This window comes from Setaria italica, chromosome IX (genome assembly GCF_000263155.2).
Source record: "Setaria italica strain Yugu1 chromosome IX, Setaria_italica_v2.0, whole genome shotgun sequence".
NCBI classification, from domain to species: Eukaryota; Viridiplantae; Streptophyta; class Magnoliopsida; order Poales; family Poaceae; genus Setaria; species Setaria italica.
The window spans coordinates 30,491,043-30,517,484 of NC_028458.1; the positions used below are offsets into that span (position 1 = coordinate 30,491,043).

Sequence of the window (26,442 nt, forward strand, 5' to 3'; positions counted from 1 at the left end):
GTAGCTGCTTCTCCACATTGAACAAAGAATTGGCTGACATGTTCTCTTATAGACATGTTGTCCTTCCCAAAGAATTTGGAAAAGTTAGGAACACGGTATCGAGGTGGCATTGCAACTTGATCAAACCAGCCAGGATAGGGGCATTGATACATGTGGGCTTGTTCTTTAGGCTTCAAACCGAACTGACTCCTCATCACTTTGACAATCTTTGCAGCCCAATTTTCACTGCTCTATCCGTTCCCATGTTGTGAGTTTGGAGAAGCTGCAGGCATGAAACCATCTATGGGTTTTGGCTGGCGAGTATCAAACACTTTGTGTCCATAGGATTTAAAATCTGGCTATCTTGGTGGCGTCGCTTGCGGGTTGGCTATTCTTATAGGAATTGAATCTGACGCCTGCCTTGATAGGCCAATAGATGGGCCAACCGTCAGTTGTCCCGCCGGTATCGAGAAGATGTGTCACTTATGTAACGAGACATGTTATACGTATACCTTTTCCAAGATTACTTACTAACATAATGATCCACAACCTGCTGGATCGTCTTCTGAATCTTATTTGCCAATACCCCAGTTGGGTTGATCAAAGCATTGTCGACCATTGAGGTGATCTTAGACTAGAGCCTATTGTTATCTTCTTCAATCACCACATTCTCATCTCTGGGTGGTGGCATTGGCACTGGGAGAGGATGCTTCTTGTGAGCCTTGTTGTGGTCCAAACTGAATGATTGCAAACATGTTGCTACGAATAGATCCCTAGCATCTTCGACTTCTTTCCTTTGTTGTTCATCAAGCTTGTCCAGGGTGATCTCAGTAGCCGTGAATTCCTTGGTAGCCTTGGGATCACCTTGACTGTCACTAGTTTCACTAGCCATCTAGTTGAAGTTGAGGCAACGATGAGCACTAATGATGTTCGTTCATTATTTGTCCCACCGAGCGTACCAAGAGCGTGTTGATGCAAAATCTAGATTTCAGGCTTCTGCGTGAACAACATGGAGGACCTGGGAGATTCTTCCTAACTTTAGTGCAGGCTCCAAATCAGCTCACGAGTGGTGTAAGGTGTGCTAGTCAATGACCTAAAAATTGACAAGGTAAACATTAAATTCCTGAGCCGATCGACGACGAAGCTTTCAAACTCATGGGTAGGCGTTCTTGGAATAAACACCATGACAGATAGATATTTAATGTAATCATGCAGTGTAAATAAATAAAGTATAATGGCATGTGACATCAGCTATATGAGCCCACAGGCTATGATAAAGCAATATAGAACAACAGCCATAAAAGGAGCCCCTGCTAATCATGCGTACATTAGATAAACTAACAGATCTAGTCAATGCCTTGATAAGTGTAATTGAACTTAGATAAGATAACACAAATGAGAGGCCATTGACATCAATCTATTAATGTAAAAGATTAGAACACAGCAAACAAGGACCTCTTTCCTACCGCTTACAAGATGATTAAGCTAACGGATCTAATCATTGTCATGATAAGTGCATTGAACTTAGACATGTTGGAGGTATGCCCTAGAGGCTCCTTGAATTGATCTGCAATTATGTGAATTGTATGTGGAACTCTTTACTTGTATGGTTATTCTAAAAGTTGTCCCTAGTCAGAGTTCATGTGTGGACACACATGAATATTAGACTAGTACATGTATTAGTTGATGACTATGTTTCACGAGTCATGGACATGGAGATGTTAAACTAATAATGTGGGCACATGTGGAGACATGTGCTAGGACTGACCCAACACAAGAAGTAGTTCTCTCTTTACACAACATGTACACTTTGTCCTCAGACCTGAGATTATTGCATGTACTCAGATGTGGATCGACTTACTTAGGGGCTATCAAACGCTACACCGTAACAGGGTAGTTAAAAAGGTAGCTTTCGGGTTTGTCAGGAAGCATGCTGTGAGGTATGGTCAATCAAGATGGGATTTGCCCCTCCCTGATTGAGAGTGATATCTCTGGACCCCTTGAGTGATCGGACCCGAAAATGCATGGTCATGCTACGTACGGTTAAGAGTTAACCTACAAAGGGATTCCGAATCACAGGATCGAGAAAGAGCGGTTGGCTTGAAGCTAGATCAAATATCGTGAGGCAAAGGGAATAGCATGTACGTGATGTTGTGACGGTTCGTCTGATATGATCTTCGTGTGCGTATAGGAGTTGGCACGTCTTCCTAGAGGCCGCTACCGACTATTAGGCTGAGTAAGATTACTCGGGCTATGTCTATACATATCCGAACCCATAGGGTCACACACTTAAGGGGCTGGAAGCCCAATTCGGATATGATCCAAGTTGGACAAGGTTTAGAAGTACTAATGGGCCTCGAACCTAGGGGCCTGTCAGGAAACTCTATAAATAGAGGGGTGGTGCGCCCTAGGGTTTCATCCATTTGGCTGAAAACACATCTGCTGCGCCTCCCACGCCGTCGCCCTATTGCAACTTGTGGACCTAGCAGTCCGGCTTGCGACGCTTCCTCCCTACACGTGTGGATACCTTGGAGGTGTTGCACCTGCAGCACTTGGACGAGCCACGACGAGCCGCCGACAAGCCACGACGAGCCACGGCACGAGGACGACCTTGCTGCACGTGGATGAGCTACTGAGGAGCTGCTCGACGTCGACGTGATCGACTACGTTGATCAACTTCGCTACCCCGACGTGATTCTACATCTTCCGCACCTGTGCGTCGAGTGGTAATCCCGTGATCCATATACTGCAGTTTTCCTGGTTTACGCGGTAGAAAATTTTTATTTTGCGCTAGCGTAGCCTACCTCGTACCCCACAGTAGTATCAAAGCCATAGCTGTTTTGTTATGGATTCGGGATGTGTGCATATGGAGATATGCAAGTTTTCAGTATGATCTATGATCTGGTTTCGTGTTCTTGCTACAATGGTAGTGTAACGACATACTCCTACCGGTCCGATTTCCGCCATTGGAATTAAGTGATACACATAATGCCAGTTGCACCAAGTGAAGATCAATGTGATTGATCGAATTGAAACCCAGGTTCATACGCCAGGCGCATGAGATGTGCAATAGTAGGTTGGATCTACTACCGGGTCGGAATTTTTGCCGTATGCGTGTGCTTCGATAAAAATAGCTGTAACTTTTCGGTACGATCTCGGATCGAGGCGAATTTTATATGAAAATTAATCTACAAAAAAATTTACACTTGATTACGACTGACTTTGATGGTTTTGGCGAAATTAGATTTCCCAAATTCAGCTTGGAAGATGGAGTTTCGGGCCTCTGAAGTTTGGAACGTTAGAACGCCTAACTCTATTTTACAGGATGCTATCATTTTGTGATCAGTATGGCCCCCTTGTGTATGTGATGCATGTGTGTAACTCATTCGTGACCTGCGTGTCACGCGTACGGCAACACGACTGGAGCCATATGTGTTGTCACCTTAATGTATTTAATGGTCTGCGTACCAATCAGTGATGATTCAGGCAACTATATAATCTACATTACTAGCTATTAGGTGTAATAGCATGTTCTAGTTCTTGGAGGACTCATCACTAGGAGAATGGCGCACATGGAACATGGAGATGGAGATCACCATGGTGAAATGGTTCTATGGAGATGGAGATCACCATAAGAAAATGGGCCATACTGTGCCACAACTGTGCGAATGTTATTCTTTATGTTTTACTTCCTGCATAATGCGATGTTAGAAGTAGAACGATCTCTCGCAAAGTTTAAGTTTGTATGCCCTCCCAACTAAAACTTGCACCGTCCCATGTCTTGTACAACTGGTGGTGGGTCTATCAAATATGACTAGTTTTCCTTGACTAGACAGGTTTGTGTCGGACACTTACACACATAAGGGTTGGTTTGCTTAACAAGGTTATCTTAACAGTTAAGGACCTTGGGGCATAAAGGTTGGGTGCCGAGACATGGAGATGTCACCCAACAACAGGAGTCATATGTGATATGATTAGCAAGAAGTTGTTTACCGATCTACCTTGTTTGCTAGCGGTGATGCTAAAGCTTACTAGTAGACTTGTTAGTTGTGGATCCTAAATCACTAAGTATCAATAGAGGGATATTAATTTTAGTGGGAGCAGTATGGGAGCCCGAAGGTTTTGTCGATCTGAACAATACTGGAAAGGTATGCAAACTTCAAAAATCCATTTATGGGTTGAAGCAAGCATCTAGGAGTTGGAACATTCATTTTGATGAACTAGTCAAAGGGTTTGGCTTCATTAAGAACGAAGAAGAGTCTTGTGTTTGCAAGAAGGTTAGTGTGAGCTCTGTAGTATTTCTAATCTTATATGTGGATGACATATTACTGATTGGAAACAACATTCCTATGCTTGAATCCGTAAAGACTTCACTGAAAAATAATTTTTCGATGAAGGACTTAGGGGAAGCGGCATATATACTGGGCATCAAAATCTATAGAGATAGATCGAGAAGGCTTATAGGATTAAGCCAAGATACTTACATTGACAAAGTGTTGAAATGGTTCAATATGGAAGAGGCGATGAAAGGGTTTTTGCCTATGTCACATGGCATATACCTTAGCAAGACTCAGTGTACTTCGACTACTGATGAGCGGGATCTTATGAGTAGAGTGCCATATGGTTCGGCTATCGGTTCTATCATGTATGCAATGATAAGTACTCACCCAGATGTTTCATATGCGCTAAGTATGACAAGCAGACACTAGTCTAATCCGGGTGAGAATCACTAGACGGCAGTGAAAAACATTCTTAAGTACTTCAGAAGGACTAAAGATATGTTCCTCATCTATGGAGGTGAGGAGGACCTCGTTGTAACAGGTTACACCGATGCTAGTTTCCAAACCGACAGAGACGATTCAAAGTCACAATCAGGATTTGTGTTCACACTAAACGGTGGTGCTATTAGTTGGAAGAGTTCCAAGCAAGAGACGGTGGCTGATTCTATGACAGAAGCCGAGTACATCGCGACTTCAGAAGCCGCGAAGGAGGGTGTTTGGATAAGGAATTCCCTTACTAAGCTTGGTGTGTTCCCGAATGCGTCCAGCCCATTGAATCTCTACTGTGATAACAATGGGGCAATTGTGCAAGCAAAGGAGTCAAGAAACCACAAGAAGAACAAACACGTAATTCGGCGATTTCACCTCATTCAAGACTTTGTTAACCGGGGTGAGATCAAGATATGCAAAATACACACGGATCTGAATATTTCCGATCCTTTGACAAAGCCTCTCCTGCAGGCTAAGCATGATGCGCATGTAAGAGCTATACGTATTAGATACCTTCTAGATTGACTCTAGTGTAAGTGGGAGACTGTTGGAGGTATGCCCTAGAGGCAATCATAGAGATGATGATATTCCATTTGTATCCATGATTTATATTGTGTTCCTTGAATATCCATCAAAGGATACTTAAATTGATTTACAATTATGTGAATTGTATGTGAAACTCTTTACTTGTATGGTTATTCTAAAGTTGTCCCTAGTCGGAGTTCATGTGAGGACACACATGAATATTAGACTAGCACATGTATTAGTTGATGACTATGTTTCACAAGTCATGGACATGGAGCTGTCAAACTAATAATGTAGGCACATGTAGAGACATGTACTAGGACTGACCCAACACGAGAAGTAGTTCTCCCTTTATACAACATGTACGTTTTGTGCTTAGACCTGAGATTGTCGCATGTACTCAAGATGTGGATCGACTTACTTAGAGGCTATCAAACGCTACACTGTAACAGGGAAGTTAAAAATGTAGCTTTCGGGTTTGTCGAGAAGCATGTTGTGAGGCATGGTCAATCAAGATGGGATTTGCCCCTCTCTAATTGAGAGTGATATCTCTAGACCCCTCGAGTTATCGGATCCGAAAATGCATGGTCATTCGACGTACGGTTAAGAGTTAACCTACAAAAGAATTTCGAATGACAGGATCGAGAAAGAGCGGTCAGCTTGGAGGTAGACCAAATATCGTGAGGCAAAGAGAGTAGCAAGTACGTGATGTCATGACAGTTCGTCTGATATGATCTTCGTGTGCGTATAGGAGTTAGCACATCTTGCTAGAGGCCGCTACCGACTATTGGGCCGAGTAGGAGTACTCGGGCCATGTCTATACGTATCCGAACCTATAGGGTCACACACTTAAGGGGTTGGAAGGCCAATTCGGATGTGATCCGAATTGGATCAGGTTTAGGAGTACTAATGGGTCTTGGACCCAGAGGCCCGTCAGGAACCTCTATAAATAGAGGGGTGGGGACACCCTAGGGTTTTACACCTTTTGACCGAAGCATAGCCACCACGCCTCCCACGCCCACGCCCACACCTGTTGCAACTCGCGAACCTAGCAGTCCGGCTTGCGACGCTTCCTCCTTGCACATGTGGATACCTTGGAGGTGGTGCACCTGCAGCACTGGGACGAGCCGCTGACGAGCCACGACGAGCCACAAACGAGCTACGACGAGCCGATGACAAGCCGCGACACGAGGACGACCTTGCTGCACCTGGACAAGCTGCTGAGGAGCTGCTCGACGTCGATGTGATCGACTACGTGTTCGACTACGCTGATCGACTTCGCTGCCCCGACGCGATTCTACAACTTCCGTACCAGCATGAGTGGTAATCCCGTGATCCATATACGGCAGTTTTCTTGGTTTACGTGGTAGAAAAATTTTGTTTTGCGCTAGCGTAGTCTACCTCGTATCCCAACATGAACATGATGGTTAAATGGATACGAGATTTGAGCAGTGTGTAGGGTCACTAGAATGGAGTCTCAGTGGCATAGACCGCTTGAGTCAATTAGGACCATATGTTGTTGACGTAGGTTTGAGCATCTTTTCCGTGCTACCACACATACCCTAATGGGAAGGATAAGCCTAATACCTTACTTGTTCATACGCTCCATGTTACCATGTTGATGTAATTATTTTTAACTAAAATTTGAAGTGGGTTTAGGCAAGATCAATAAAATTTGCTAGCAGTCCATAGGGTGATATTGACATGCTTATGGTCAAAAATTAAGGATAGGATGACCTAGACTTTTGCAAAATTTACTTAACCCTAAAGCCTTACTCTTTATTCAACATTATGCATGCTCCTTGTTATATATTTGCGTAATTGCGTAAGATTTGGAGTACCTTTTTGTACTCATGTTGCTATCGCTCCCTAAAGTTGCAGGTGAACCAGAGGCCGTGTTTGGTCACTTTTACTGTGCCGATCCAAGGATGCGTGATGAGTGACTAGCGCGGTCGTTGTTGCTTTGGTGGTGTTCTTGGGCAACAACACCATCATTTCTTTGCATTATTCTATCGTATCCGCTGCGTAGATGTGATTCTTTCATGAGTTAGATGTTGGGAAAACTTGAACCTTAATTTTTGATCCCATGTTGTTGTTGCCATGAGTACAAGACTTGTATTTTGGAACTCATTCATTTAAATTTTCAGATTTGAACCATGTATGTCGTGAACTTGTAATCTTAATTGTTGAACTTGTGTAATGCTTAAAATTGCTCTTTATGGTTCATATGGTGATATGCAATTTGTATGGTTGGTGTTGCTTGATCTTGGGCATATTGTGAAACACCTACCGGGACTACCGGATTTATCTCTTGTTATGTTGAATTGCATCGAGTCTTGTATCTCTAGGTGTAAGTTGTCACTTGACACGTTGCAAGACGAGTAAATGTTGACTCTCATCCTATTGGCATGACTGTCAATTCACTTAACTGAAGTTCAAATTGGGCAGTTCTTACAACTTAGCCAACTGAAGTTCAAATTGGGCAGTTCCTATAACTTAGCCACGACAGCAAAGCATGTAGTATAAATGAAATAATATTTAACTGGAAATGTTTCTATCACTAACCAAATTGACTTCTACAACCTCTAGCATAAGCAAGGTGTTTGACAGGATTCTCGCTTATTTCCACCGATAAGCTGCTTATAAGCGGAAACAAACAGGACTTCTACAACCTCTAGCATAAGCAAGGTGTTTGGCAGAATTCTCTAGCATAAGCAAGGTGTTTGGTAGAATGCAGAAACAAACTGGGCCATAGTTTACGGTGTCATTATGAAATCATGAGTCAAAACAAAACAACATTTCGCACAAATTCCGAAGTGTATTATTTTTCTTTTTGTTATTGTTTCTTCACCAATGTACATGTTTTGACGATCTGATTTGTCTTTCGGAACAGATTAGTACTTTTACTGAGAAATTTGAAATCCGCAGGCAGGTGTAAAAATTTTCGAATGGGAAGGCATTAGCTCCTTTAGTCTGATATGTCGATCAGAATCAGAAGCAACATAGCCAATAAAAAGCTTACGGGGTCTCAGTATTGATCACATTAAAGATGCTTCACTTCCGCGAGAAGAGTTCTACTACTATGAAATCTAAGGTCCCATACAATTATCATCTGATTTTGGGTTGTTTCAGGTTCAAAAGAGTCCAACATGCAGCAAACTGATGACAACATCCTCAGCTAATGCTTTACACAATGTAACTATATATCCCCCTTCTTTCTCTTGTGAAAACTCCAATTATCTAGGCTTCGAGTGAACAAACTATCTGCATAGAAACTCCTCTTAATGGCCATTCTAGTATTAATTAATATCTTGTGGAATCTATTAGATTTTTCTTTTTGGTTATAGACCATATACTACAACACAAGTCATACATGTACTCTAGTCTCTAGACTTCCTGCTGCAGCACACACGAATCCATCTAATTAACTAGAGGATTCAGTGGTGCACTGAATTAGCTTCAGAGCATCTCCAGTTGTAAATGTCTCTAAGGGCCCTTCAACACTACTAAATTTCTAGACCAGACTAGATCTAGGAAAACATATCAGTGCCATGGTCAGAAAACAACAGAATACTTAAAAAATTTTGCAAGAAAAAGCAAGATAGTGCATCAGATAATTTTGATTAGAGTATTTAGTAGTGGAACTGTGGTGTCTTGGAGGTTATTACTTGTTACTATGTCCTGTCCATGTTGCAAAATCCATAGGTTTCAAATTGCTACTGAATATATACCCAATCCGCCCTTTGAACCAATTTACCCTGGATATATAGATAACCGGAATTAAAGCATATAAATCAATGGACCACTCGCTGTGTCAGATTGGATGAATAAGTGAAGCACATTGAACACAACGAAGAGAAAACAAATGAATTCTTTCGAGGATCAAGAACAAAAGAGGATGTATTAAGTTCAGGGTATGTGGTGGTCAGTTTCACAGAATGTTGACAACCAGACATGGTTGTGACGTTCCTTGCCCCAATGTTGACAGCCTTCCTACCCATTCACATCAAACAGCGTGCACATTGTACTAACAACATTAACAAGTCTAGGATAACAAAGCTCTGAAGCAATGTAGGCTAAACCTACAAATATAATGCAATGTATGTTAACAACCAACCTACCAGCAGGTTGTGTGAGCCTCTAACCTACCACTACCAATATATTGTGTCAAACAACCCAAGACTGAGTGACAGTGACACCTCAATGAAGCCTTTGAAGATAGCATAATGACCTGGTTGACTCTGATATTTTAACTAGTAGTAGCAACCCGGAAGAATAGACCACGCAAGGAAAAGTGTTAGTGAAACCTCAATGCAAAAGGAGGAGAAAGGTAAATCAGAACAGCAAAAGCTTGAATCCACCATACAAGTAGGCATAGTAGCTCAACATAATGGATTTTCAGGAGAGGACGAGACAACACCACCCACCAAATTCGTGTGGGTCCATAAAGCACTACCTTCTAGGTGTGTCCAACAAAAAGATGTCACACGACATATCAGCATAGAACGCATACTCCCCACTCCATAGGGTCACTAAAGTCACCTCCATTTCCCTTAGTTCTTTTCAAATGTGAATTGAGATTTCCATTACCTTTTTCACATCTAGTGAGATTTTTATACTAGTAAGTGAAAAAGAAGATAAACTACGAAGGTATACATGAGGTAGCATACATAAAGGCATAAGGTTAATGCTACCTTTTGCACCTAAGCAAGAACCTAAACAAACTCACCGAACATTTCTCCGGGACTTGAAAGGGAAGCCACCAGGTGGTGATGGTGAGAACTCCAGTGGGAGGTTTGGGAGTTCTCCCTCACAAGAGAGCATCTGGAGCACTTCCTCACTCGATGGGCGACGAGCTGGAGACCTCTGGATGCAGAGCAGTGCAACCGTAATGCAGAGCAGTGCCTCGTCACGGTTAACATCACACAGGGCAGGGTCAACTAGATCAAGCAAGCGGCTGGCACGTGCAAGGTGCCTGGCCCATGATATAAGGCTTGCCTTCTCAAACTCCGACATGGGTGACGCCATTACCTGCAATGGCCGGCGACCGGAAATAAGAACAAGTAATAGGACCCCGTAGCTGTAGATGTCACATTTCTCCGATAAAGGGCCTCCGCCACCATACTCTGGAGCCACATAGCACACCGTGCCGCGCATGCTCGGCGTGCTGCTCACTGTACCACCACTCTTGGGAATTAATTCTCCGCTTGCCCAGTCACGGCTGCTTCTTGCACCATTTACCCACCAGTTAATGCTGCCATTGCCATTACTGGTGCTATTGCTGCTCCTCCGGCTCCAGCTCTTTACCAAATTCCACTTTGACTGCCCCTTCTCATCCAAATCATCATCAATATCCCTTTCCCACCATTGCAACCCAACCTGCTGGCTCTTTGATTTGGCAAGTGCCCGCCGTTTCTGCTTCTTGGCGAGCTCATCAACATAATCCTCACGCCACCATTCTCGTGCCCTTCGCTTCGACTTCTTCCTCTCGGCAACTGGATTGGTTACAGCTGTCCCTGCAATCCAATCACCCTTGGGGCGTTCCTTTTTTATCTCCGATCTAATCCACTCCATGACATAGTCCTTAACACCGCTATTTGGTGCACCATTGTCCTGCCGCCACCACCAGTCATTCCCAGTGCCTGATGTGGTGGCGCCACCAGTACATGAGCCACCATTGCAGCTCCGGCTGTTCATACCACTGTCAACGCTGGTCTTATCAAACCCAGAAGTGGATGCAGCCTCTGCCGGCGATGCAGATGTAAAACCCTCATCATCCTCCAGCGACTTGGGTGCAACATTCCCCTCCCAGTTCACTATGGTCGTTACCGTGCTCTCTGCCACCACCGAGACGTCATCATCACATCCACCATCAGGATGCCCATTCGCATCACCGTCATCACCTTCAGCAATCAGCCCGCTCTCCGGGTTGCCTTCGGGGTCAGGGTCGGAACTGAAACGGGCGAGGCCAAAATCAGCAAGGCGGGCCCTGAGGTCTGCGTCGAGCAGGACGTTGCTGGCCTTGACGTCCCCGTGCACGACCGGCGGCTTGACGACGGAGTGGAGGTAGCAGAGCGCGGCGGCCACGTCCCGCGCAACGGCGAGCCGGCGCGGCCATTCCGCCACGAGGTCCGGGCGGCGGCGCGACCCCGTCCCCAGCAGCGCGTCCTGCAGCGACCCGTTGGGCATGAGGTCGTAGACAAGCATCATCCGGCGTGGCCGCCGCGCCTCTCCCCCGCGCGCCGGCATCGAGTAAGCGAACGGAAGCAGGACGTTGGAGCAGAGCGCCTCCTCGGCGGATGAGGAGGAGACGGAGCTCATGAGGTGGGAGGCGACTGCGATCTCGTTGTGGAACTCGCGCTCGCCCTGGAGGGAGCCCGCGGCGTCCATGACCTTGACGGCGACGGGACGCTCCCTTCCTCTGCCTCCGCGGCCCTTCTCCGGGGAGAGAGCGCCGCGGAAGACGGGCCCGAACCCTCCCTGCCCGAGCTTTTTCCCCGCGGCGAAACCGGCCGTGGCGCGCCTCAGCTGCCGGTACGACAGGCGCCGCAGGGTCCCCTTGGTCCCCTCTGGCTCCGCCTCCTCCCGCTTTCTCCTCCTCCGCCACCACAGCGCGGCCACGAGGGCGACCACGAGCGCGACCGCAACGATCGCCGCGGCCTTCGCGGCGAGGTGGCGTTGGTGGTGGCGGTGCTGCTGCTGGAGGAGCGCGGCGGCCGGGGGCGGCGCGGAGGCGGAGGGGGCCGGAAGAGGGGGCTGGCGCGAGGGCATCGGGAGGCGCGGCGGCAGCGGAGGAGGAGGAGAGGGCGGCGCCGGAAAGGGGACTGGCTTTCCACCATTAATTAGCTTCTGGCTTCCAGCTCGAGCCTTCAGAGAGGGCTCTGACTCTGACTCTGCTCGATTGCCTTTGCCTGTGTTGGTTTCTAGGACTTCCATTTTTCCGTGTAGAGCCGCGTGTGCGTGTAGCAGGGTTGTAATCTTCCCGTATGTTTTAATGACGAGTGGGGTCCGGAGAAACACGGGGCCACGGCAGGCTGCTGCGGGCTCCGGGGGCGGCGCACAAGGGGAGAGGCCGGAGGCGTTGGGACTGCGACCTGTAATTAATTTAGTTAGTTGATCGGTGACGATGATAAAGCTAGGCCTTGGATTCGGCGAAGAAGTCAATGTAGGCCTGGTCCATAGCGAGGAGGGATGCACCACGGGATTCGAGAACCAACGGATTAGCAGGCTCTTGCTGTCTGTAACCATTCTCTGATCCTCAAATTGCTGATCGCGTGATCTCAGACAATAGAATCGTCGTGGTTCCGTCCCTCTGTCCCACCAAAAATGCACTTTAGAATTTTTTTAAAATATATATCAAAATATTTATTGCTGTTGACTTTTTTATCACACCATTTGAGCATCCGTCTTATTCAAAAAATAATATAGATATCATTTATTTTATTTGTGGCTTACTTTACCATCATAGTTATTTTAAACACGACTTATCTTCTCATACATTCGCAATAAATTTTTAAATAAGACGAATGGTAACAACGATAAATATTTTGATACGGAAGGAGGAAGGAGTATTAAGTATCTATGAGAAATGATATAGATACCCGTAATTAAACAAGTTAATCAACACGGACCAAATCTTGAAAAGAGAAAAAAGTTAGGCTTTAAAATGCGCATATATCTTGGAAATGCAAAAATGCATCTTGAAAAGAAAAAATCTATCAATTAAGCAATTAATTGTGTATACAATTAAATCTAGTTGGTCCAAAAGCTGCAAATGCATTTTTTTTTACAAATTTTGAACTATAAAAGAGACTTTGGAGAAGGTGAACGGCGAAATGTGTTGGGGAAAAGGACTCCGCGAAGACCAACTTGCGCAAGGATATGGACCGGTGCTTAATTGCAGCGATGCATAGTCTTCAGCATGATCAAGTGGTGATTGCAGGGCTGGAGGTGGAGCTGGAGGACCTACGGTCGGCCGCGGGCTACGTGATGGACATGGTCCAGCCCGAGGCCAATCCTACCAAGCCGACGCCACTACTGGACCGACTGAGGAGTGCTCCTAGTCGGCTGAAGGCGCTGATGAAGGAGATTGCCATGGAGTACGCAAAGAATGTCATTGCGCTTCTGAAGATGCACTTCCCCTGGCTGCCTGTGGAGCACGTTGGAATGGGCGTTGTCGAGGACTTTGATGTTGATAACCTCCCGGAACTGGCCGAGCAATATCAACGAGTCGTGGAGGACTAATCAAAGAGTTGGACCTGTAATAGAAAGACTATAATGTGTATCAATCTGTGTCATGAGATGAGTAAACTAGTCAACTAACTTATGCAAGTTGAAAGCCTCCATCCCTTCTTTGGCGTATACGACAGGACATCGAATAGCTTAGGCCTGTAGCCGCTAAGCACCTAGCCTTGCCTAGCTCTACTGATAGCAGATCTCAACCTTGTAGAGGGGGCGGATGCAAGATTGTTTGGGTTTCGTGAGCTAGGACACCGCCAACACGAGTTAGTCGTACTTCTCGTGAGAGGGGTAGGAGAAAAGGCAAGACACAGAGGTCGGCACGTAATGGGGGAAGCCCCTGAGCGTAGCGGCAAGGGTGTGGTCTGTCGATCAGGTCGGACAGCCCCCGAGCGTAAGTGAGAGCTCGGGTGAGAAAGCAAGAAGGTAGTAGGTAGGCAAAGAACCTCTGAGGTTTTATTTATTCAATATGAGAAAGTTAAAAGAGTACATAACTTTTATATCCTAAGGGTAGAAGCATCATAGGTGCTGGATGTTCCATGGGTTGGGGATGCATGAGCCATCCGCACACTGCAGCCGGCATGTACCGGGTTGAATGACCTCTTTCACGATGAAGGAGCCTTCCGAGGGGGCCGACAGCTTGTGCATGTCTTTGGTGGACTGGATCCAGCGGAGCACCAGGTCACCGACGTTGAACGAGCGTTCCTGGACATTCCTGTCATGGTAGCGTCGAATCTGCTGTTCATGCCGCGTGTGCTAGATCAGAGCCACCACACGGTGTTTTTCTAGGCTGTCGATGTCGACCTACCAACTCTTTTCTGCTTCCTCTTCCTTGTAGTATTGAATCCGCGGGGCACCGAAGGCAACATCTATTGGTAGTACAGCCTCTGAGCCGTAGACGAGGAAAAATGGGGTGTAGCCGGTGGCCCAACTCTTTTGGGTGCGGAGACCCCAAATGACATGGGGTAGCTCCCGGAGCCATTTGGTGGTGTACTTGGATGTGTCGTTAAAGATGCGAGACTTAAGGGATTGGAGGACCATCCCATTCTCACGTTTGACCTGGCCATTGCATCGTGGGTGAGCTATTGAGGAGTAGTATACATCAATGAGGTTGTCCTGGCAGAAATCCCAGAACTTGAATCCTATGAATTGTTTGCCCAAGTTGGTAATGATATGTTGGGAACCCCGAAGCAGCGTGTGAGCTCTTCGACAAATTGAGCAGCTTTGGGCAACTCTATGCTAGTAATAGCCTTGACTTCGATCCACTTGGTGAATTTGTCAACTGCCATGAAGATATGGGTGTATCCGCCCGGAGCAGTCTTGAAAGGGCCGACCATATCCAGTCCCCAACATGCGAAGGGCTAGGATGGTGGGATGGTATGCAGGACCTGCGTTGGGAGGTGTTGCTGCTTGGAGAAGAATTGACACCCTTTACACCTCTTGACAAGCTCTTTTGCATCGGTGATAGCAGTTGGCCAGTAAAAGCTAGAGCGGAATGCTTTCCCGACCAGATTGCTCGAGGCGGCATGGTTCCCTCACGAACCCGAGTGGATTTTGTGGAGGAGTTTGAGGCCTTCGTTGCAGAGGATGCATTACCAATCACAATGTAGTTGGTGCTGCATCATGCAAGCTTTTCGTGCTTAGCTTTGTCCTTTGGGGACATGTTGTCGGTGATGAATGCGATGAAAGGTGCGCGCCAGTCTTCCTCCGCCTCGATCATCAGGACATCGGTGGGTGCTGGGTCAGCCTGAGCCTGGGCATTGCTGTTAGCTTGGTCTGGGTCCAATATCTTGATGGAAGGTTTTCTCATGTCCTGGACGAACACGCTGACAGGCACTTGGGTGCATTTCGAGCCGAGCTTGGATAGGACATCAGCGGCGACGTTGTGGTCCCAAGGGATGTGATGGAACTCGAGACCGTCAAAGTGAATCTCAAGTTTGCGGACCTCAACACAATAGGTGTCCATGGTTTCCTTGGTACAATCCCAAGACTTGTTGACCTGCTCGATGACGACCTTGGAGTCGCCAAACACAAGTATGCGCTTAATGGCGAGTGTGGTGGAGATGTGGAGCCCATGTATGAGGGCCTCGTATTCGACGCCGTTGTTGGTAGCCTTGTAGTGGATCTGGAGGACATACTTGAGCTTCTCGCTTTTCGGGGATATGAAGAGGACCCTTGCACTAGCTCCTTCGAGGTTGAGGGCGCCATCGAAGTACATCATCCAATGCTCCGGCCTCTCCGAGGAAGGCGGCTCTTGGATCTCAGTCTATTTAGCAACGAAGTCAGCCAGGATCTGGGACTTGATTGCATGACATGGGCAGAAGTTGATGTCGAATTCGCCGAGCTCCATGGACCATTTGATGACTCGGCCGTGGACATCCCTGTTGCATAGGATTTCACTGATTGGGTAGGAGGAGACCACTTGGATCTTGTGTGCTTTGAAGTAGTGACGCAGCTTACGACAAGTGATCAGGATTGCATGGAGCAATTTCTGAACCTGCGTGTAGTGGACCTTGGAGTCTCTCAGGACCTCGCTGTCATAATATACTGGCCTTTGCACCATGTGGGCGTGGTCGGGTTCCTCGCGTTCTACAACTAGCACCATGCTCAAAATGTGTGTTGTCGCAGAGATGTATAGTTGCAGCGTTTCTTGATTGGCCGGAGCCATCATGACGGGAGGGGTGGAGAGGAATTTTTTGAGTTCCTCGAGGGCCTTGCGGGCCTCATCGGCCCACTCAAACTTGTCTGCCTTCTTAAGCAGCTTGAAGAAGGGGAGTTCTTTTTCACCGAGCTTGCTGATGAAACGGCTTAGGGCCGCCATCATGCCTATGAGCTTCATGACGTCCTTTTTGCCGGCCGACTACGCCTGATGGCTTCCACTTTGACGGGGTTGGCCTTGATGCCGTGTTGGTTGACCATGAAGCCCATGAGCTTTCCATGGGACACCGAAGACACATTTGCCCGGGTTGAGTTTCCATCGATAGCCCGGAGGCTGTCAAATGTTTGGGCAAGGTCGGTGATGAAGTTTTCTTCGTCTTTTGTCTTGACGACTACATCATCGATGTAGGCCTCTATGTTTTTGCCGTGTTGTTTTTTGAGGCAACCCTGGATTGCCTTCTGGTAGGTGGCGCCAGCATTTTTTAACCTGAAGGTCTTGGTCTTGTAACAGTAGATGCCGTAGGGTGTTATGAACGTAGTCCTATCTTTGTTGGTGTCATTGAGGGCAATCTGGTGATAGACCGAGTAGCAATCGAGGAAGCACAGTAGGGTGCTGCCGGCCGTGGAGTCCACGACTTGGTCGATGCGAGGAAGAAGGAAGGGGTCTTTAGGGTAGTGCCTATTGAGATCGGTGTAGTCGATACACATTCTCCATTCGCTAGTTTTCTTCTTTACAAGGACTGGATTTGCTAACCAGTCAGGGTGCTTACATACATGGATGAAACTTGCAGCTAAGAGCTTATTTATTTCTACCCTAATGGCCTCCTTGCGATCTTCAGCGAAACGGTGAAGCTTTTGCTTGACCAGCCTTGCTATCTTGTTTAGCTCCAAAGAGTGCTTAGCCAACTCCCACGGGACACCGGACATATCGGATGGTTTCCACACGAATATGTACGAGTTGTCCTGGAGGAAACTGGTGAGCGCGTCTTCCTATTTTGGGGTGAGGTCAGCCTCGATGAGGGCCGTCTTTGAGGTGTCTTCCAAGCTAAGGTTGATCTTCTTAACTTGTGGGTCAGGTTGTAGCACCATGGGTGTCGGGTCTACCTCTAGGACCTCTAGCTGACTCTGGTCCACCTTCTTGGACTCGGCGAGCATCATTGTGGCGTTGGGCGAGTAGTATAGGGTCTCAGCAACTTGCACGACTTCTGTGTCGCACTTGTAGGACATTTCGATGTCGCCGAAGATAGAGAGGACACTGTTTGGAGCCAGCATCTTGAGGATGAGGTAGGTATGGTTCGGGATTGCCATGAACCTCGCCAGCATTGACCTGCCAAATATGGCGTTGTAGGAAGTCTTGAAGTTGGCAACCTCGAAGGTGAGGTGCTCAGTGCAGTAGTTGTTGAGGGTGCCGAACATGACCGGTAGGATGACTCTCCCGATAGGATAGGATCCTTTTCTGGGTACTATGCCATAGAATGGGTCTTCGCAGGGAAGGAGCTGCTTGAAGTTGTTGTCCATGCGCTTCAGGGTCTCGGTGAAGATGATGTTGAGGCTGTTGCCGCCATCGATCAGTACCTTGGAGAGGAGGACTTTGTCTACGATGGCGGCCACCACCAGTAGGTAAGACCCGAGGTCTGAGATGTGCACTTAGTGATCTTCCCTGGAGAAGATTATGGGCATCTCCGATCAACGTAGATACTGGACTGGTGTAACAGAGACAAAGTGCACTTCTCGCTTGTGCAACTTGTGCTTGCGATTGCTGCAGAAAGCTTTAGGGCCGCGGATGATGATGTTCACCTCTCGCTTGGCACGCTGGAACTTGCTGTTGTCGTTGCTGGCACCCTAGTTAGCGTCGGGGTTGCGCTGGTCGCGGTGCTCTTCTCTGCATTGGCCATCACGGTCATCGCGGTGGCAGTCTTCGTGATGGCGATTGCCGCAGCATCGGTTGTCGCGATCGTCATTCTAGCATGGTCGCTTGCATCCATTGGGGCACCAAGTTCTTTCTTGAGGACCGTGCAGTCCCAAAAATTGCGGCATGCATCCTTGTAAAAGGGGCATGGGGTGTTCAACGTATCGTCAAACTTCTCATGGAGGAAGGTTGTCTGCCTCACAGGGTTGGCTTCAGCCACAAGGACCTCAGGGGCCCTCCTACGAGGTTAGAAGGGCTCCAGCTTGGACTGATGTTGGTGGTCTTGGTGGGTTGGTGGTTCGTAATCATCATTATGGCGATGCTTGCCATCCTGGAATTGGACGTTCTCGGCCTCATCTGTGTCGGCGTGAAGGATGACAATCTGCATCATGTGCGCAACTGTCTTGGGAGCAGCCTGAAACATGGTATGAAACATCGAGCGGTTCTTGAGGCCGGTACGGAAGTACCAGATGATGTCGCGGCCTTGAACATCGGCCACCCTAATGCGGTTGTCAAAGAAGTGGTTGACATACTCGTGGAGAGTTTCGTTCTTCCGCTGACGGACTTGGCCAAGGTTTTCCGTGTTTCTAGGTTGGGTGTAGGTAGCCTGAGAGTTTTGGGTGAAGGCTCTAGCGAGCTGACCCCAGGTGTCAATGCAGCCTCGTGGGAGGTTCTCGAGCCACAAGAGAGGTGCACTTCCCATCACCATCAGGAAGTAGGTGGGCATCTGGTCGTAGGTGCCGTTCGCAGCCTTGACCGTGGTGTAGTACATCTTCAGCCAGATCATCGGGTCAGACCGACCATCGTACTTCTCGTTGATGGCTAGCTTCAAGGTAGGCGGCCACTAGACAACACTAAGGCGGGGGGTGAACACGGCGAACCCGTCGATGTCCATGCCATCGTCTTCCATGAGGTGGTACTGTACCAGCGGGGCCTTGGGGCATGCACCATTGTTGTGTTGGGGAGGATTTTAAGCATCACTAGGGGCGCCGCAGTGATAGCCGCAATCGTCGAGGTGACACAGCTCCTCCTCTCGGCAGTTGCAAGCCTCCTATTCCATGTCGCGGTTTGGCTGGTTGCTGAACCCTGGAGTGCCGAAGTCGTGGTCGTATTAGGTGTGGCGGCAGAGCTCCACTTCATCTTGCTCCCAGTGATGGTTGTTGAGCTTGCCACGGAGGTCGCAATGGTCACGGAGGTTGTCGCGGAGGTCGCGGTCAGGTTGCTGACCAGGCCGACCACAGCCTTCACCGTCCCCTCGTCCATCCAGGCGGTGGTTGATTGGCCAGCGGTCATCATCGTCGGGGTGTTGGTCGGTGCTTTTGGATTGGTCCACCTCCTCCTCCTGAATGGGTTCTAGCCGACCTCCCCTGCGGTGGTCGTGATCGGCTTAGCTGTGATCCGATCTACTCTGAGTAGATCGACTGCGGGAGTGCCAGGTATATGTAGATCTAGAGTGTGATGATCGGCTTCTTGAGCCAACTAGGGCCTGGGCCTTTTCCTTGATCTAGGCGTTAGCAACATGGAGTCACGCTTGGATCCGGAAGGTTTTCCAGATCGGCAAAGATAACCCCTAGGTTGCCCTGGGGTGTGGCGAAGACATCGTGGCCGGCTTGTTCTAAGTTGGCCTAGATTGCAAGCGGGCGAGGAGTTAGGGTGCCTTTGCCGACCTCCTGCGTCATCTTGGCTGCTGTTGACAGCATCATTGGGTCAAACTGGCGGGACAGGCGGTGCACCAGCCACTGCGGGGGCGGTGGTGGCTGATGAACTGGCTTAGCTCGTTCCTATAGGCGGCGCCTACCACGGTCTCAATTCCTCTCGCTGCGCCCTTCCTCTTGGGAGGAAGTTGCACCATCACAGGGAGGTTCATCAACGGAGACAGCGAAGACTTCCTGATCTAGTGATTAGGGCTTCCACCGTCACCCTCGCTGTAAGGGTTTGGGTTTAAGCCAAAGTGAGGGACCTAGAACTCACCGCAGTCCGGAAACTAGGTGCGTTCGGGTGGGTCATCATATTGGATCTTGAAAGACTGCACGAGTTTTTCGGAAAACATGGTAGTAGAGTTCCTGATGCCAAAGGGAGCATGGGGGGATCCCTGCACTAATCTTCAGGGGCGTAATGCCACCTCGGAGAGGTTGATGCACTCAACAATGGTGTTGCTGATGCGATCTAGCCCCACAATTAGATTGAAGGGTGTGGGTGGGTGGGTTGCTGCAAGGATGTACAGGATTCTCTATAAGAGAGAGAGATCGCCGACCTGTTGGGCAAGTGGCGTGATGATCCTTGGGTGAAGATGTTGCTCCATCGATGCAGATCCGACGGAGGCCAAGCTAGCGATGGACACCGAGTCAACGAAGGAGGTGGCATAGTCTGAGTCCACTGGCATGCTCCCAAAGCGGAGCTGGATCGGATTGGCGAGGAACTCATTCGTGCTTTTGGGGAAGATGATGGCGGGACGGGATGCCATCGAGCTCACTGGGGGGGATCTCGCGACCACCCCTACCTGATGTGCCAACTATTGAATTTAGTGACCAACAGTCTACAAGAGGGTTACCTAGGTGGTAGATTTGTAGGCGGGGGAGATTGTGAGACCAAGAACTCGAATGGTAACACAGAGATGCAAGGTTTAGACAGGATCAGGCCTCCGGAGAGTAATACCCTATGTCTTGTGTTCTGGTTGATTGTATTGATGATCGCGAGTGTGAAGAGTTGAGATGATGTTCAGGTGCCCTTACGGGGCATCCCTAGCCACCTTATATAGGCTGACGACCTAGGGTTACAAGTTGGATAGGATCTTATCCTTGTCGGTTGTTACATGGAAAGCAATCTGAGTCGGTTTATAGCAAGTATCCCATGATATTCGGGCTGAATTTGTTTAGCCCAGCCCCCAAACTTGTGCTCCGCGAATCTTTATGCCTTGGCCTGCAGGCATGGTCGGGCGGGCCCACTTGTTAGGACCGACCAGTATCCTGGTCAGTGGGGACCCATGGGTACCCTTATCCCTCAGTCCTGAAGAAGAATGGAGATTGGAGGATGTGCATAGATTTCACATTGTTGAACAAGGTGTGTCCTAAAGATTACAACCCCTTGCCAATAATACATATACTAGTAGACTCTGCAGTAGGCTACGAAATTATGTCTTTACTTGATTGTTTCTTTAGGTATCATCAGATTTGGATGAGAAAAATTGACGAAGAAAAAACAAGCTTTACTACACCGTTCGGAGTATTCTGTTTTGTGAGAATGCAAGAAGGACTTCACAACATGGGATCAACATTCAATAGAATGATTCAAATAGTGTTGGGCCCTCAATTGAGAAGAAATGTCTCCGCATATGTTGATGATGTCATTATGCAAAGTAAAAAGAATGAAGACCGCATCGCAGACTTGTGTGAGAAAGTATGCTCTCAAGCTTAATTCGGAGAAGTGTGTCTTCAGGGTAAAGAAAGGGAAGTTGTTAGGCTGCATGGTGTCAAAGTCTAGTAAACAAGCAAATCTTGAGAAAATTGAGGCGATCAAAAAAATGAAGCAGCCTAGAATGAAAAGAGGTATCTAGAAATTGACAGGAAGAATTGCAGTGCTGGGGCATTTCATTTCAAGATCAGTAGAAAGAAGCTTGCCTTTCTTCAAGCTTCTGGCAACAAAGAATAAATTTGTTTGGGGGCCACAGAGCAGAACACATTTGAAGAGTTAAAAGCGCACCTAGAAAACATGGTAGTTTTGACAAGCCCATGAGAAAAGGCAAAGTTGTTATTGTACATCGCAGCATCCAATCTGGTGTTGAGCGCGGTGCTAGTAGAAGAAATAGAGGTTGATGGTCACATGAAGTAGTTACTAGTGTACTTTATTTCTGAGGCTTTGGCGGGTGTGAAGAGGTTTTATTCTGAGATGGAGAAAATGGCTTATGCTGTCATGATGGCTTCCAGGAAGCTAAAACATTACTTTCAGTGCTATACAATCACTATGCCAAGCTCTTTTCCTTTAAGAGACATTTTCAAAAAAAGAATCTTCAGGCAGAATTGGCAAATGGGCCACGAAGTTGTCAGAGTATGCAGTAAACTTCACTTCGCGATCCACAATCGAATCGCAAGTTTTAGCTGACTTCATGGTAGATTCAACTCCATCCGATGAGTACGAAGAAAACGAAGAGCTGCAAGAGAAACCCTGGGAAATGTATTGTGATGGGGCATATTGTGATGATGGAGCAGCAACATCAGCTGTATTGTTGTCGCCTTCAGGAATCAAATTGAGGTATGCAGTGCGCTTGAGTTTCGCAGGACACACAGATAATGTTGCGGAGTACGAGGGGCTGCTATTGGGACTGCGCAAGGCAAGAGCACTAGGGGGCTAGGAGACTTATAATCAGAACAGACTCCGAGCTAATAGCAAACCAAATTGGGAAATCATACAAAGCAAAAAACCCAGAGATGGCAAAGTACCTGAAAATAGTGAGATCAATGGAAAAATACTTCTTTGGTTTCACAGTTAAAAGAATACTAAGAGAAATGAACAGTGAAGCAGATGAGCTAGCAAAGAAGGCAGCAACAAAAGGGCCATTGCCACCAGATGTGTTCTATGAAGTGGTGAAATACAAATCGATAGATTGTGATGAAGCCCAGTAAAGTTTGTGAATGCTATCATGAGCGAAGACTGGCAAGCACCGATAATCACATTTTTGAGAGGTTATTATGAACCAGAGAGCGAAGTGGACAACAAAATAATGACATTGAGGGTGAGAAGTTATTTGATTAAGGGGGAAGGTTTATATAAAAGAGGAGTATGCGTGCCATTGCTAAAGTGCGTATCCACACAAGAAGGAAAGAACTTGTTACAAGAAATACACTTAGGAATGTGTTCTTCGCATATTGGCACCAGAAAATTGGTAAGCAAAGCTTTCCATCAAGGATTCTATTGGCCAACAGCCATACTCGATGTCAAAGAGATAGTCAGGAAGTGTAACAACTTCCAGAAATATGCCAATTACAGCAAGACTTCGCCCCATGAAATTTAGTTGCTTCTGCCTGTCTAGCCGTTTGCAAGATGGGGCATTGACATTGTGGGCCAATTACCAGTGGCACCAGGAAATTAGTATGCAATTGTGGCAGTAGAATACTTCTCCAAGTGGATCGAAGCCAAACCAGTACAGTTGATAACCTCGCGTGTGATTCAAAAAATTTTCTGGCAAAAGATAATATGCAGGTTTGGTGTGCCGCATGAAGTCACAGTTGACAATGGAAAATAGTTTGATAGCTCAGAGTTTAGGCAATTCTGTTTTCATGTGGGAACGAAGTTATGTTTCTCCTTTGTCTATCACCCGCAATCAAATGGCACATAGAAAGAGCCAATGGAATAATCTTCACTGGGATCAAGAAAAATATAATTGATATGCCAAGGGGCAAGTGGGCCGAAGAGCTACCAAGAATGATCTAGTCTCATAGCACAACAGAGTTAAGAGCAACGAAATTGTCTCCTTTCAGGCTGGTGTATGGAGAAGATGCAATGATCCCAGAGGAAATAAATTAAAGCTAGGTTCACTTTGGATAGAGCTGGAACCGATAAGCGAAGACACGGATGTGGCATTAGATACAAGACAAGAAGAGAGAGTGCATGCACTCCACAATCAATTAGCTTATCAAGATGAAACAAGAAGATGTAAGTACAAGAAAGTGCATGTGAGAGAAATCACAACGGGAGACATGGTGCTGCGAAGAAAAGCTAAAGCTGTGGGGAAATTACAATCAAAGTGGGATGGACAACGGGAGCCTACAGACTTCAAACTCTGGAAGGTGAAGAAGTGCCATACTCCTGGAACAAAGACATGCTACAGAAGTATTAGGTATGAAGGAGTCGAAGAAGAATGAATGTAGGATTGTTTTTTTAGTTTCTTTTTTATTTTTAACCTTTTGTAATTTAAATTCCACAATCTTTGTATCAGAAATGTTGAACAAAGCTGTACTCTTTTCCTCGCGGGGGAGAGTCTTTGTTGGCATGCAGTGTCTCAGCCAAGATGTGAGGTTTTTAATGAGGCAGACTTCTTGTGTAATATCTCCTTGTGAAATATAAACAAGGGCTCCCCAAGAAAAAAAACAAAAGAGTGAATATACAACACAAAATGTCGAAGTGACAAACCTCTACAATTCGAAGAGGACTCACTTTCGGCAAACAAGAGTCAAAGACTCATAACAAGTGAATTAGTGAACAGTGAGGTAGGTAGCCTCGAAGTCCATGAAATTCACTTAAGCACACGGAAATGTGACACTAATTTCATTAAAAAACTGCAAAGTAAAAAGTCCGTCACAGAAATGTGACAACCCCTCATGAAACGTGAAGGGAAACAAAGAGTCAACTCATGAAATGCGAAGTTGCACACAAAACTCGAAGTTAGGATGACGAACCACTTCGTGTATTCTCGCCCAGGTATAGAATGATTTAGAAATCTTCTGTTGTGAAGTCAAATAGAAAATGGGGGGGAGGCGCTTTGCAAAGAACAATTTTCTCTTCGATTCACAACACAAGATTTCTTTATTAAAACATCAAAAAATTAGTCTTCGTTACATACGATATTACAACACTCTTTAATCGAACGCTTTACAACAACATCAACAATCTCATTTGTAGCTGAATGGAGAAAATTGTCATCAATTACAACACCTGAAAATATAAAAAGAAGTAAATCAACAAAAAGGGAAAAATTACAACTTGATACATTTATTCGTGAGAACGCGTATGAATAAACTCAAAGGTAGAATCTTCAACAAAGTCAAGGGGTTTAGGTTTTGGTTCAAGTAGATTGAATCGTTGAACAAAAGGAAGTCCGTAGTTAATGCCATCAAGACAACAAAGTTCCCTCTCAACATAGCGGTGATGAAGAACATAATCATGCTCATATCGGTTACGAGTGAATTCTTGGGAAAATGACTTTGTAGATGCATTTCATTCATCATACTTTCGGATCTTATAAGACCAAAACTCATCAAATGAAGCAGTCGGAAATTTAGTGTGAAATTTGCGCCATAATGATTCATAGTCACAGGCAACACACCTTCGGTAACCTGCGCAAGGACATAAAAATCATGAAATGAAGCAGTCGGACATAAAGTAGTCACCACGATTCATAGTCACAGGCAACACACCTTCGGTAACCTGCGCAGGGACCAACTCCGGCACCTGCACCGGAACCATGATTGTTTTAGTACAAAGAAGGGACATCTAGCCATAGTGTTTACAACTTAATGAGCCAAAATATTACCCCTCACACCTCTCCTCTATTGTCTACATCAGTAGAAGTTCCTGTAGGAGTAGCAGCAGAGGTGGCAGCAGAAGTAGTCATAGGACTTGCAGATGTTGTACCGGATGGACTAGCTCCAACACTTGTACTTCGTTGCTATAAGAAAGAAAACAATGTATAGTTAAGTGAATAAGAACAAGAAGTCATAGACAAAGGTAAAACTCAAAAGAAAAGAAAACCTGATGGAAGAGACGTCATCCTTCTTCAACAGTAAGAGCATAACCAGCTCGTTGAAAGAAACCCCTCATAAAATTCTTCGCGATGTTCTTAGGAAAATGGGGAATCTTGTGTGTAGAAGCATCTTCGGTCCAAGCATAGTCATGATTGCGAAGATGGCACAGATCGGAGTTCTTAACATTTGGGTCACTACCATCTATAGGAGAAGTCATGAGCGAGCAAATTGCGTGCGCGAGGGTTCTCACAGATACAACGGCTCCAAACTCCCAAAGGTGCGCCCATTGATTCCAAGAGACTGGATAACATCAACAACCCACTTCAAAATGTCACCAATAACGCTGCATTGAAGTTAGACAAGTTCAGGCCGTTGAATAGCATAATACCCTACGTCCTGTATGTTGGTTGGATTGAATTGCTTTGGAGGGGGTTCTACCTCACCTTATATTGCCAGGGGTAGGGTTACAGGTTGGTTGGTTAAAGAATATAGTCGTTTACGACTAGAGGAGTTCTACTCTTATTACTACGAGTACTTTTCCTAATCCTCAACTAGTTTCTTTTTTTCCATGTAGACTACTCCACCCTGTGTGGCAGAACCACCCAAGTTAACCCGGGTAAAGTGTACTCAACATCGCCTCAAATGCGAATAGACACTTTAATCGAATAAAATGGTAGTCTGTTGGGTTTCACCCGATAAAACCAAGGGTTTCTGATCAAAACAAGCATACCGAGCTTGCACGAAGACGAGTCCAAAGATTACAACAATCCAGATAACATATTACAGGTCCCAAATTAAGTTATTAGAAACCAAGTTTCAAAAGCATAAAGAGTGTTCAGAGTTCAAAGCAGCGGAAATAAGCATAGTTCTAACGATGATACATACTACCATGGTGAAGCCTTCCATG

The 26,442-nt window shown here is 46.5% G+C and overlaps 1 protein-coding gene across 1 annotated transcript; it reads right to left on the reverse strand.

Annotated features, from left to right (window-relative positions):
• Positions 1-9,606: 9,606 nt before the first annotated feature.
• LOC101753502 (receptor-like serine/threonine-protein kinase At2g45590) lies at positions 9,607-12,560 on the reverse strand. Its single transcript, XM_004983294.2, has one exon. It carries the CDS (start codon positions 12,519-12,521, stop codon positions 9,999-10,001), a length of 2,523 nt encoding a protein of 840 aa, XP_004983351.2. The 5' UTR covers positions 12,522-12,560; the 3' UTR covers positions 9,607-9,998.
• Between the last annotated feature and the right edge of the window lie 13,882 nt (positions 12,561-26,442).

What these genes read in the sequence shown, in the direction of transcription:
- LOC101753502 (XM_004983294.2), bottom strand. Translation starts at nt 12,521, where the DNA reads ATGGTTACAGACAGCAAGAGCCTGCTAATCCGTTGGTTCTCGAATCCC.